At 48.6% G+C, this 13,376-nt stretch overlaps 1 protein-coding gene across 1 annotated transcript; it reads left to right on the top strand.

Annotated features, from left to right (window-relative positions):
* Nucleotides 1-374: 374 nt before the first annotated feature.
* Gpr83 (G protein-coupled receptor 83) lies at nt 375-12,903 on the top strand. Its single transcript, XM_076926032.1, has 4 exons — nt 375-3,927; nt 6,912-7,037; nt 8,975-9,108; nt 10,330-12,903. The coding sequence occupies exons 1-4, from the start codon at nt 3,550-3,552 to the stop codon at nt 10,952-10,954; spliced, it is 1,263 nt and encodes a 420-aa protein (XP_076782147.1). The 5' UTR covers nt 375-3,549; the 3' UTR covers nt 10,955-12,903.
* The last annotated feature ends 473 nt before the right edge of the window (nt 12,904-13,376 follow it).

Here is a 13,376-nt window from a genome sequence, read left to right as displayed (position 1 = left end):
TTGGTCATTTATAAAGTGACTTTTAACTTGCTTGTCTTAATCATCTTTACAGTTTTCAATAAGTTTGTAGCTTTTATATTAGGGTTTTGTTTATAGATTAGGATTTTGCAGATTTACCTCTGTTAGGTTTAGCCTTAAAAAATCAAACATATCTTATTGATTAAATATACCTTATTTATCAAACATGTTGTCTGAGAAACTTGGTGTTGAACAGTTAGCAAAGACATAAGAATTTAGGTGTGAACCTCTAATCAGCTTTTGTTAATCTGAATAGACTTTTACAACCTTAAATTTTTATCACAATATAAAGTATATTGTAAACCAGACTTGAATCACATATATTTTATGTTGTAGCAAATATAACCTTAAATTTTTATTGTCATACAAAAATCTATACCAATTCAAAATATTTGAGACTTGCTACTTTCTTAGTCTGAAACGGGAGATACAGTGATAACCAGAGCTCATTCAGACTAAGAAGTTTTACAATTGTTGCTTTATGCCATGTGGTCATCTAAACATGGCGAAGTCACATGGCATTTACTCTTTAACTTTAGCAAAGATGGTTGCCAGCCATGTGGTTGCTTACTTCCTGATGAGGTCACCAGCCAAGATGGAGGAGAGCCACAAGGTTGCTATTTAAAAATGTCTGATTTCTGTGTGTGTGTGTGTGTGTGTGTGTGTGTGTGTGTGTGTGTCTGTGTGTGTCTGTGTGTGTGTCTGTGTGTGTGTGTGTCTGTGTGTGTGTGTATGTGTGTGTGTGTGTCTGTGTGTGTGTGTGTGTGTGTGTGTGTGTGTGTGTATTACATACACATATACACAGAGCTGGGTCCAAGATATGTACACATACATACACATATCCCAAAGAAGAGTTGAATCACACACACACACCACATACACTCACACACACACACACACACACACACACACACACAAACCCATATATAGATGTTTAATTATAAGCCTTTTGTTATAAGTTTAAAGCCAAATTTTGTTACATAGGTTATAGATTTTAAACTATACCCAGTGAACAATTTGTAAATTGTGAGGTAAGAGTTTATAGCATAATCTTAAGATTTTGTTTTGTTTTGTTTTGTTTTGTTTTGTTTTTTTAGAGCAGAGTGCAATGGAATCATAGAGATAAAAGATTTGTAAGAGTGTGCAGTAGAACCTTAGCGGTAAGAGACTTCCGGAATTGTAGAGCAGAGCAAGTTTAGATAAAAGACATTTAGGGATCCTTTTTCTAGCAGTAGCAGTTGTTCGAATTTAGAAATCAAGTTCCCCAATGTCCTTGGCCATTGATGTGTACTGAGGCCAAGCTGCTGTTATAAAATCTGAGTCGGGAAGGAAGCCAAAAGCCAGAACACCTTGTGGGTGTGTTCCTCTGAGCTCCAAGAGGAGACAGAAAGCTGAAGCTGCCGGGGTGCAGGCAGCTCCTAGACGGAAGCCAGGAGATTCAGAGTATAGGCCCAGGAGGGCACAGAGAGAGACGGAGCAGGTGGCTCTGAGTGGGAGAAAGCAAGGGAAAAAGAAAGAATCCCAGGCTGCCACAGGCAGGGCTGCAGTTACTGAGAGACCCAGGCAGATACAGCAGGAGAGCAGACAGCAGGAGAAAATGGAGATAACCACGTGGATGTGGTGGACAGAGGCACAGCAGACTGCAGAAGCCAGAGAAACACATAAGTGCCCACGTTGAGGGCGCAACGGGCCAGAGGGAAGCAACAGCTGAAGAATCGGATTCCAGATTTTGGAATCAAATTTGCAAACAAATGGTCTGTACATACTTTAGCACAGTTAGATTCGCAGCTTGGTTCAGAGTGGGCAAAGCAGGGGAAAACGGGTGTGTGTGCTGGGTGTGTACACACTGCAGCTGGCCTGCTCCTTTGCTTTTCCGGATCGTGCTATGTGGACGTGGACACGTGCAACAGGTCATCAACTGTAACTTAAAGACACGACATTTGTAAAATCTGTGAAGGGCGTGGTGGGGAGGGGGAGGCAGACAAAAACAACAGGGATTGGAGCCAAGAAAAAAGAAATAGAAAACGGGGAATTCTTTTCTCTTCCCTGATCATTTGGTCAGCAGCATTTGGATTGATTATCTAAGGGGTTGCTCACCAGGGTCAGATGACACACTAGATGCCCTTAAGTCCGGCATTAGGTAGGGTGGTCGGAGGTTCTGCAAGAAGCCTCCTACAGGGAGCCAGGAGGTGAATGATGCAGTTCCTACGGAAGAATTGAGGCTTGTCTATCAAGACAGGTATATACACACATAAAAGGGGGTCTATGAGGGGGACTGAAGGGGCAGATGAGGAAAAAGAAGGAAACCAAAGTATGTGTGACATGAAAGCGGCAAGAACTATTTCACCAGAGGAAGGGGACCAGGATGAGGGTGGATAAGAATAAAGTACATATGCATGATGTGTATTTGTGAGACTCTCATAAAGAAGCCCACTACTGTGTATGCTAACTATAAAAATTTTAAGTAAAATTTAAAAATTCTCACTGGAGAAATGGGTGGGTGTCTGAGAGGCAGCGTCCAGAGACCTGTGGTGGCAAAGCTACTGTCTCCAGAGCAGTGGACACAGAGTCTCCAGAGCAGTGGACACACAGTCTCCAGAGCAGTGGACACAGAGTCTCCAGAGCAGTGGACACAGAGTCTCCAGAGCAGTGGACACAGAGTCTCCAGAGCAGTGGACACAGAGTCTCCAGAGCAGTGGACACAGAGTGGAGGTCTTTATTTCTGTCTGCTTCGTGGATGTGTCAAGAAGTGTTTGAAGGCTGTCAATAAAACAATAGGCCTTTACGAAGCCCTCCAGCAAGTCTTAAGGTCTAGCTGGAGAGCAAACATTCCAGGTCTATTTTAGGATTTGCCGCATCCCAAAATCCACCCCATCAGGAGCCACCTTACTATGGGGATGTGCGGAGGCTACAGTTCAGATGGAAACCAACGTGGGAGCCTGGGACCCGGCCTTACAGTGTGACTCCACATAGTCCCCAGGGCTGTTTGCACCTGTCTGCAGGCTTGCTGTACAGAAAGCTGGTGAGCGTGCGGGAGGGGGCTGTCGGAGTCTCGGCTGCAGCCGGGTGGCAGAGCTGGGGAGCCGGTGCGAGCTGCGCTGGGAACTGCGGTGCTGCGAGAGGGGAGCGGGGCTGCTGGAGCCGAGCGCGTCACGGGAGCGAAGAGACGCTGCACGGCCCTATAGGCGGAGGCGCTCTGGCTCCTGCGGGAGCAGAGGTATAAAAGTGCTGTGAGCATCGGGTGAGCGCCACCGAGGACCGAGGTGGGTGGCAATCGGCACGGTCAGGGTCCCTTGGCGTTCCGGAGTTTTCTCTGCGGTCCCGATCCCCGGAGGAGTCCGGACCTGGCGCTGTCCAGGATCCCTCGGAGGTCGGGGCTCCCTCTGTGCTCCGTGCCCCTCCAGCTGCCAGGTTCCCTCTGTGGTGCGGTCTTCTCTAGCCCAAGGTGCGCTCAGCGCCCCGCACCCAACCTCCGTGCACCAAGCCCGGCAGGGAGTCCGGCCCTTGTGCCCAGAGCTGCAGTGGCTGGACATGACGGTCCCTCCTGTCCTGCTTCTCTTTCTTCTGTCCTCGGTGCGAGCCACTGAGCAACCGCGGGTCGTCACTGAGCATCCCAGCATGGAGGCAGCCCTGACCAACGCCTCACACTTCTGGGCCAACTACACTTTCTCTGACTGGCAGAACTTCGTGGGCAGAAGACGCTATGGGGCCGAGTCCCAGAACCCTACAGTGAAAGCCCTGCTCATCGTGGCCTACTCCTTCATCATCATCTTCTCGCTCTTCGGCAATGTTCTGGTCTGTCATGTCATCTTCAAGAACCAGCGAATGCACTCGGCCACCAGCCTCTTCATCGTCAACCTGGCAGTGGCGGACATCATGATCACATTGCTCAACACGCCCTTCACTTTGGTAAGGAAAGGTCCTCCCGGGCTCAGTCTCTTTTCCTGAGCACCTTTCTGTCCTCTCTCTTTCTGTCTCTTCCAGGTCCTCCCCACTCCCAGGCTCTCCCACCCTACTCCTTCACCTGCTCTGTTCAGCCACCTCAGCCTTAGTTTGCGTTCCTGTCTTAATCCTTGGGTCTCCTTTCTCTTCTGTCACTAACCAATATTCCTTCCATCTCTGTCTCCCCCTTGCTCTCTCTTTTCCCTTTCATTTCCAAGCCAGAGTTTCTGCAGCTGGTAGAGTCAAGTGCCTGCAGTTGACTCTAACGGGCTGACCATTCTCTGTTTATTTTCCTTGGTCACAGGCGTTTGGAAGTAGCAAACAGTAAATCGGGCCCCTGAAATGTTAGCAGAGGCTACTATCCCGATCCTCTCTTCAGCCTGTGAAAAACCCGCCTCCCACCCATAGGGTGCTGCTGCTGGGTCATTTTGAGGCAGCAACTGTTACTTGTCAATGGAGTCTGAAATGTCTTTCTCTGTGCTAGTGGGTTAAGCTGTGTTCCTTCTGTGGCTTGTGCTGTGAGGGCTGGGACATTTGTGCAGGGGATGCAAGTGGCTCCCCCTCTGGGCCTCTGCTATGTGGTGTTACTGATGTTGCTTCTGTCCCTCAGTGACCAGGGAGCTCATATATGGTTTGAAACAGTGAGGGTCTGGCTGAGCAATCCCAGTGACAGACAACTCATCTCTACAGTGGAGTCATGCCCTTTTCAACTTATGGAATAATTTGTTATTAACGTTATTAGCCAAGCAGAATCTATCTATCTACCTTCTATCTATCTATCTATCTATCTATCTATCTATCTATCCATCCATCCAAGGTGTTGCCCTGTGCACACAGGTTGTGAGAACTGGGAGGGAGGGTCTTCAAATCCCTCAGCCTGCTCACCACAACCTTCCCACTTGGGCAAGGCACTGCCTTTGGCTGCTCGGTGACAATAACCTCCTCCTGGGCCCCTCTTCCTAGCCTCTGTGCCCATTGCAGTCACTATGAAGACTGGCCCTGATCATTGAGACACTAACAAACACTTGCTGATGGTCCTGATGACAGAGACATGCAGACAGTGTGGTGAAGCCTGAAGGAGGCAGGTCTTCATCCCAACCCACCAGGGTGTCAAAGGATACTTTTCAAAGGATGTGCCATTGCAACGGGTCTGCAAGAACTAGATCTCCACACAGCACAGAGGGAGCAGTCAGAGCAAAAGAGGAGCCTCTGAAGTTCACCCTGTGTTGAGGGAGCACAGAATGGCTGGGAGAAGCTGGGGTTGGTCAAAAAAGAGTATGGGCCAGGTTTTTTCAGGACTGGGACCTCCTGCAGCCTCTGTTCCACCTGAACAGCCTGAGGGCAAGATCCAGAGAGAAGAGGGGGCTTCTGGGAGGTGGTGATGGCCTACCTTCTGGGAGGTTTGCTCACTTGCTGATGACAGGTAGGAGGCAGCCAGGTTGAAGATGCCCTGCTTTGTAGTCTCAATGGCTCCTCCCAGTCCCAGGACAAAGCCCTGGATCTTCTTTTCCCTGTGGAGATGTAGCCAAGACTCGACCCAACTTTCCTGTATACACACCCTGCAAATGCCCCACTCCTTGGTTTCCAACAGTCCCTGAGCCAGGGTTGATGGCTTTTATCCCAGTCTCCACACAGGTGAGCTCTTGCTCATCTTAAACCCCCCCTTGTGCAGTCGTAATGGCAGTGTAGGGGCTAAGTATGGCATGTTGTACCTGCCCTACACCTGTTTTCTATCATACATGATTTTTATAACCACATGTGAAATGGCGAACCTGCTTCACACGTGCAGGGGTGGAGGCTCAGAAACCCTAAAGTGGGAAACGGTGAGCTGTGCTGAGGAAAGTGTGCTCTATGCTTCAGCATACAATATTTCTTGGCTGGGAAGGCTGGGAAGCCTGAGAGGATGTTCCTCAGATACCAATGAGAGGCATAACGGTGTGTCAGTCAAGGCTGGCCCGTTCTCTGATCTGTCTCTCACCTTCCCACCCACTAAGACGATAGTAGGAAGTGGCAGATCCAGGTAGTAGGAGCAGTTCTGTCCATCTGAGTCGCTGTTTCCATCTGTTTCCATCTCTGCTGTCAATTTCACTTCTACCTGGTAGCCCATCCTTCCTGGATCAGACATGTCTTGGTCAGAATTGATGCTCTATTTCTCCTGGGCGCAAGACACTCCTCACAGGAGCTGCTCCAGGCATGTGTAAGCACCCAGCCCTACATGGTGCCATGGGAGGACCTTGTCTTCCTCAAGGGTCCCATGTCTTCTCACTGTAACTTTCACCTTCCCAGATTCTTCTGTCCCAGCTGATCAGCTGCAATATTGGCATAGACATGGGGCTGGGGTGTAGTTCAGTAGTATATCAGTATGTACGGGCTCTGAGTTGGATCACTTACACACACACACACACACACACACACACACACACACACACCTTCTAAGCACAGTGGACATGTTTTCCCACAAGGCCATGTCCCATTCAGTCAAGAAAGAATTTTATTACACTTAAAAATGCTGGCTTCCCATTTCTAAAAACCACCTTTTAACAATTTGCTGTGCAATTTCTCCCATCTCTACAGATTTTATAATAAGCTTTTCAGGTGGAGATTTTGGAGCCAGTTTCTGAAAATGGGAAAACTGAGGTTAGAGGACTTTATTGGCTAAGGCTGCATGGCAATAAATATTGGTAGAAATGCCAAGCTTGGAGCCCGTGTTCTTCCCAAGCTCCCCAAGCTCTCCTGACACCTGATGGCCCAGGGCCATGAGTGAATGAACAAAAATGGGTCATGCTGGGGAAAGCCATGTGGTCCATGGCACAGTAGCCGGAAGATTTCTTGGCTGGGAGAGCTGAGAGGTCTCCTGAAAAGATGTTCTTCAAAAAGCATTGAGAGGTGAACTGGTACCAGTCAAGGCCTATTGATTCTGTCTGTCCCCGACATCTGTCTTTTACCCACAGGTCCGCTTTGTGAACAGCACATGGGTGTTTGGGAAGGGAATGTGTCATGTCAGTCGCTTTGCCCAGTACTGTTCTCTACATGTCTCAGCACTGACCCTGACAGCTATCGCTGTGGACCGTCACCAGGTGAGAGCACCTGTCCCCAGCAACACCCTCCCCTCTCTGTCTGTGCCTGCCTTGTGGGAATACTACCACCATGGTCTGTAGGGAATACTTTCAGGACAGTGACTCAGCCCCTCGTGTGTGCTTGTCTGCTTGTTGATCAATTTGGGCAAGGACATGAGGGATGTTAAACCCTTTGGTAGTTGCAAACGGATATTTCCACTTGGTTGTTGTCGGGTACGGCTCTCTGCCGCTTCCCATCTCTGAATGTAATGAATGACTTTGGGGTTAGAAAAGCAAACACAGAAAATCGCAGATGGAAATGAAGAAGCAGATAACTGCAGGTCAGAGAAGGCTTCAGGTGGGACATGGAGTCTCTGGCCCAGACACTTATAGGAGGAACACAAACCAGTGTCCCGATAACAGGGGCAGGTAGGGTTGGTAGCACCAGAGTAAGCATATGGGGTGGTACCCCACAGGTGGTAGGCACTCAAAGAGATCCTAAGGTCATCCCTTTTGGAAGGGGCCAACTCTGGTCCAGGTATATTGCACACACAAACTCCACAATCCATAAGTACATATTGCTGAATATTCAGTGGTTCTCAACCTTCCTAATGTGTGGCCCTTTAATGCAGTCCCTCATGCTGTGATGAGCCCCAACCATAAAATCATTTCATTGCTATTTCATAACTATAATTTTGCCAGTGAGCAGTGCCTCAGTTTCTAAGGCCATCAGAATCATGTGTTTTCTGATGGTCATGACCCACAGGTTGAGAACCACTGGGTTAGACCATGTTAAAAACTGGGAAACGGGCTCAGAAATGCACACACTTTCCCAGGGTCACAAGAATCACCCACATTAGGTCCAACATTTATCTGGCTCCAAGATCATGCTCTTATCACTTGACTGTCCTGCTCTGTGATGATTTAAACAGACCCACAAAGCAAGTATCCTCAAGATAAAGAGAATCTAGTTTGCCCCGAGATGACCCACAAAGCATGATATGGCCCAATAGAGAACTAGCTCCAAAGGCCCTGTTCAATGTGAGGAATGACTTTCTAGTAAATATAGATGTTCAAAGTGGACAGGGCTCCCTAGGACACAGTGTCCCATGTCACCAGCTACATCTAAGTGCACCTGGTGACAGCTTGAAAAGAGTGTTCTCGAAGGAATTTGCACATCAGTTGAGGGATGGACTGCCCAAATCTGAGATCACCATATTCCCTGATCATGTTAGAATCAGGTCTTCCTAGAGTGAAGGTGTGCCACGGGCAGCTGAGGAAAGTTTGCACACAACTATTCCTTCCCTCTTGTTAACCTCCACCAATTCAATCAGAGATCTGGGGTACCTCTGCCCCAGAAACTTGTCTCACAAATGGAAATGCTTTTAAATTTCCACCATTATTTAAGCTTCTTAGAAGAGGTGATTGGCTGGAACACAATATCAATTCCAAGACACATTTTGGCCCCACGTCTTTGATACTGGTTCCCTTTTAAGTGTTTAGAAATCAGTGTGGGTTGGAATCTAGTAATGGCTTTAGTGGGTGGCATCAAATCATCCACCCACTCTTCTGCAGGGGGTGACAAGAGATTGCTCCTTATGGTGAGAACCCTTTATAGCGTCCAGGGTCTGGAAACAGAGAGAGATGGTTAGGCCTTGAGGAGGTGGGGGTGAGCTTGAGTCCCTTCTGTCACCTTTGTACCCTCCTCCTCACCCCACCCTGCCCTTCTGACTTGCAAGAGGCCTTGGGACTTCCAGGAGCCACAGAGTCCACATGACACCCTCTTCCCATCCCTGGAGTTGAGCTGTGGTCAGAGTGACCTCCCTTTAACTCTCCGGCTGCCTAGTGCCATACAGGCACCACTAAGGAACGTAAAGGGTGCTCACCCTTTGATCAGTAAGACCTGGATTCTCAGATGCTCTCACTGTCAGCTGTGAGGCCTCTCACATGTTTTCTAGGTCATCATGCATCCCTTGAAGCCTCGAATCTCCATCACCAAGGGTGTCATCTATATTGCTGTCATCTGGGTCATGGCTACCTTCTTCTCTCTGCCACACGCCATCTGCCAGAAACTGTTTACCTTCAAGTACAGGTGAGATGTGTTAGTTGGAGTAGCCTGGGGCTCAAGGGAGAGTGTACCATGCTGGCCTTCTCCAGGATAGACCCGGCCCACAGTCACTGGGATTAAACGGGAGCCTCCTCTGGCTGTGACTCTTGCTGTCAGGTGCACCTGCCTCATAAGCTGTTCTTGCCAGTTCTCATCCTGTTGTCTTGGCCCACGCTGAGTCTCTGCATCCTCTTTTCAACCCATCCTTGCTCTCTAGGCTGTTTCCAAGGACAAGGAAGTAGTTACCAGGTTCTGCCACCAGGAGGCACATGCTCACACAGATGCCACTCAGCCCTGTTTAAAATAAGCAAGAGTTCCCGTCTTGCAGAACTTAGAAAGAAAATATGCATGAGTACATGCTTCTGAGGCAAGATTCCCTGTCTCCCCCACTACCCAGTTTGGCCCTTAACATATGCTCTTACCAAATGAGAAACTTCTTCTTTCAAACACTCAGTCAGTTAAAAACAACAGTGAAAACCACAGTCTACTTCAGAACAGCCTTCTCCACGGCAGACTGCACAGGAGGAAGAATGATCTCACTTTGAACTCATGATCTCCCGAGTCGGCCCCTAACTCCACCTCCACACACAAACCTGCAGTACATGTTCACCAATGGTGAACCAAAGGAGGGAACTTTGTGTGGTTTTTGGCATCTTACAGCTTTCCACTGGGAAGCAGCTGCCTCCCTTCTTCTGTTTCTTTCCAGAATGTGTAGGGAAATTAGTGAGGCACCTCGAGAGGCACGTGTACTTACCACCTGCTCTCCCAACCTCCCATCTGTTCTAATGGCCGTCCTTTGGGGTGAGAACCGAAGGAAGCTCTTCCTTCCACGAAGGAAGAGCTGGTTTTCTGAGCAGAAACATTGCTGCTTCATTCCTTCACTGATCCATTCATTCATTTGTTCATTGAATATCTGTGGACTCACTATGTCCAAGGGATAATGCCAGGCTCAGGGCACACAGTCTGGAGTCTTCCTGACCTCTATAAAATGTTCTATGCAGAGACGGAAGCATGATGGGATGATTAGGCCACAGTACCAAGGAGACTGTGACAGATTGCCCAAGCCTTAAGTAGGAAGGGAGGCCAGCATTCCTCCATAGAAAGTGGAACTACTGACTCCCCCACCCATAGCACCCATAGCAGCCATTTTCTCTCTCTCTCTCTCTCTCTCTCTCTCTCTCTCTCTCTCTCTCTCTCCCCGATCAGTGAGGACATTGTCCGTTCCCTCTGCCTGCCGGACTTCCCAGAGCCAGCTGATCTCTTCTGGAAGTACCTGGACCTGGCCACCTTCGTCCTTCTTTACCTACTTCCCCTTGTCATCATCTCAGTGGCCTATGCTCGTGTGGCCAAGAAGCTGTGGCTCTGTAACACCATCGGTGACGTGACCACAGAGCAGTACCTCGCCCTGCGACGCAAGAAGAAGACCACCGTGAAGATGCTGGTGCTTGTGGTGGTCCTTTTTGCCCTCTGCTGGTTCCCCCTCAACTGCTATGTCCTCCTCCTGTCCAGCAAGGCCATCCACACCAACAATGCCCTCTACTTTGCCTTCCACTGGTTTGCCATGAGCAGCACATGTTATAACCCCTTCATCTACTGCTGGCTCAATGAGAACTTTAGGGTGGAGCTAAAGGCGTTGCTGAGCATGTGCCAAAGGCCACCCAAGCCTCGGGAAGACAGGCTACCCTCCCCAGTTCCTTCCTTCAAGGTGGCATGGACAGAGAAGAGCCATGGTCGGAGGGCTCCGCTAGGTCATCACCACCTGCCCTCTTCCCAGATCCAGACTGGGAAGACAGATCTGTCCTCTGTGGAACCCATTGTGGCCATGAGTTAGGGAAAGTGGGGGAGAGTTCTGCCCTCACATTATCCAGATGCTTGCAGAGTCAGAAAGTTCCACAGAAGCAGTGAGATGCTTGGGTTCCTAGGAACCTGTCCATCCCCATCTGATTTGCAAACCTTCTAGAAGATGACCTGAGGTGTTATGTGTAGATCTTTGAGCAAGCGCTCTGGAAGCCACCTCAGCTCCAACAGAGGCTGGTCCAGTCAACCACCTCCAATTGTCTAGCATCTGCCACCTTGCTGAGCACCCACAGCGGGGACCTGAGTCATACTATTGGTGGGCCTGACCCATGTGCTCAGAAAAGAACTTCACTAGCCAGGGAGAAGAGGCACAGAAGCTTTCTGAAGTCACTGGAGCAAGTTAGTCACACAGCTTCAGTGGCCTTGGGTCGATCCATGACCAGACAGGACCCATTTTGGTTTCTTAAAATAAAGAGAAACTAGTATCACCATTTTGAAAAGTTCAGAAAAGTAAAGAAATGAATTCAGCCCATCAATTTGTAAACAACAACAAAAAAGTAATGCCTGTTAATATGCTGTGAATTTATCTGCCTTCTCTCTCTGTGTGTGTACATTTGTACTTTTAAAATCCTGAACTACACATGTCCTCTTAGGCTGTAATAATCAGCAAGAAACTGGGGTATATCAGAGTACTATTGAATTCTTCCACGAGGAATGGGGTCCCTCAGCAGACAGAAGAGAAGAGAGAAGAGAGCATGGTGAGGGTCGACTCTTATCTTGTAACTAGCGATGGGTGGGGCCTGGCCCTCTCCTAGGTGGTTACCATCAGGACGAGCAGTACACAAGGGAACTGGGGGGTAGGATCCCTTCCCCCAACCCCCAGGAACAAGAAGAGGTGAATCACTGTTCTTTTTTCATGGACAATGAGAGACCTGCTTTCCAATACGCGGGGAATAATTGCGCTTTGGCACCTCATCTGCCCGAGCTGTCTAGACAGGGCACTTTTCTATGTTGTCTGAATGATGAAAATTTTTTTTCACACCATTTCCTGAGAGAAGATTTCCCTGTCTACATCACTTGAGAAATTCATGTGTCATATTTTTTTTTTTCTCAAAACTTGCTGGCTTCTTAAAACAACTTTAATCCTTAAAGGACCCTTTTGTCAGAGAAATCTCATTCCAGGTAGCCAGTGATTTCATCATCTTCCGTATGCTCATGGTTCTCAGTGTCACCCATTGACAGATGTGTCAGGCAGAACGAACTCTAATCCCCATGCCCAGAGTGGTGATTGCTGCTGTGTTAACTTCGGATCTCCATCTCCTCACAGAGCTGTCACGGAGACAAAGCATCTTTGTGGAGCTGGGAGGGAAACTGAGGCTTGGGGGACGGGACGAGAGGCTCATCATTTGCTAACTGAAGCACAAGACTGAAGTCTGATTCTCTGTAACAAACCTGGGGGGTTTCTTAAGCTACTCTATTCATGGGAGTGTTAGAGAATTTCCAAGGTTAAAGAAAAAATCATCTACTAAACAGCAGATTTCTAGGGAAAACTGTCTTGGAGAGGGTAGAAGGAGATTTCCAAATATAAAGTGAGTTTTTGAGGCCACCGCTTCTGCATCTGTCCTGATCTCTGTAGCGTCAGCTGGTACCTGTGAGCTGCATCTTTCATGTGGCCAAGGAGAGTCAGGGTACTAACCTGAGGACAGGCAGCAGCAACACACAGTGTGTCTTCCTCAGGGGACTGTGAAAAGAGCTTCAGTCACACCTCCCTGAGGGAAGCTGGAGACAGTGCCCTGTCACAGAGTCAGCCCTTAGGTCTGCATCTCCTGTCGGTCCTTTACCCATGTTCCCTGTATGCGTCTGAGCAGATGTAACTGGTAACAGTGACTGTGGTCTTTGTGAAGCCCAAGTTTTTCCAATATGCTGTAAAGTGTGCTTTATTGTAAGTCACTGTAGGCAAAATAAAACTTCTCCTCTGTGTGCAGGCTGTGCTTCTTGGACTGGTGACCGTGTCACAGATGGTAACCTTTAAAACAGGATTGACATGGATTATCTGAGGAGTGCATGGAGATTCTCCATGAGAAGCCCAGAATTTTATCTTAGAGAGCCTGGGCACAGTGAAGGTGAAGAGAGTGTGTCGAGAACTCTGACTCCTCATCAGGAACTGCCATGTCCCCTCCTTGGTGGTGATGCACCATGATGTTTGTTTGAACCCTGAGCTACACTTGTCCCTGGTGACTTGGGAGGAAGCAAAGCTGTTGCTGGAGCCCAGAGCCTCTCAGTAGCTGTACTCAGCAGACACAGCCTCTCCGCATGTGCGGTGATTGATGTCGTGCCTTGGCCTGGAGTGCCACCATAGCGAATAACCTACCATTTCATGCAACTGCTGAAGTCAGCTTTAAAGAAAGGTGTAAATGAGGGTGATCTGATGAGCCAGAAGGAGATTTGAAAGAAAC

The sequence above is a fragment of the Arvicanthis niloticus genome, chromosome 27, assembly GCF_011762505.2.
Source record: "Arvicanthis niloticus isolate mArvNil1 chromosome 27, mArvNil1.pat.X, whole genome shotgun sequence".
Lineage (NCBI taxonomy): Eukaryota > Metazoa > Chordata > Mammalia > Rodentia > Muridae > Arvicanthis > Arvicanthis niloticus.
The sequence above is the reverse complement of the archived record's forward strand: the minus strand, read 5'-3'. Positions and strand labels throughout refer to the sequence as shown.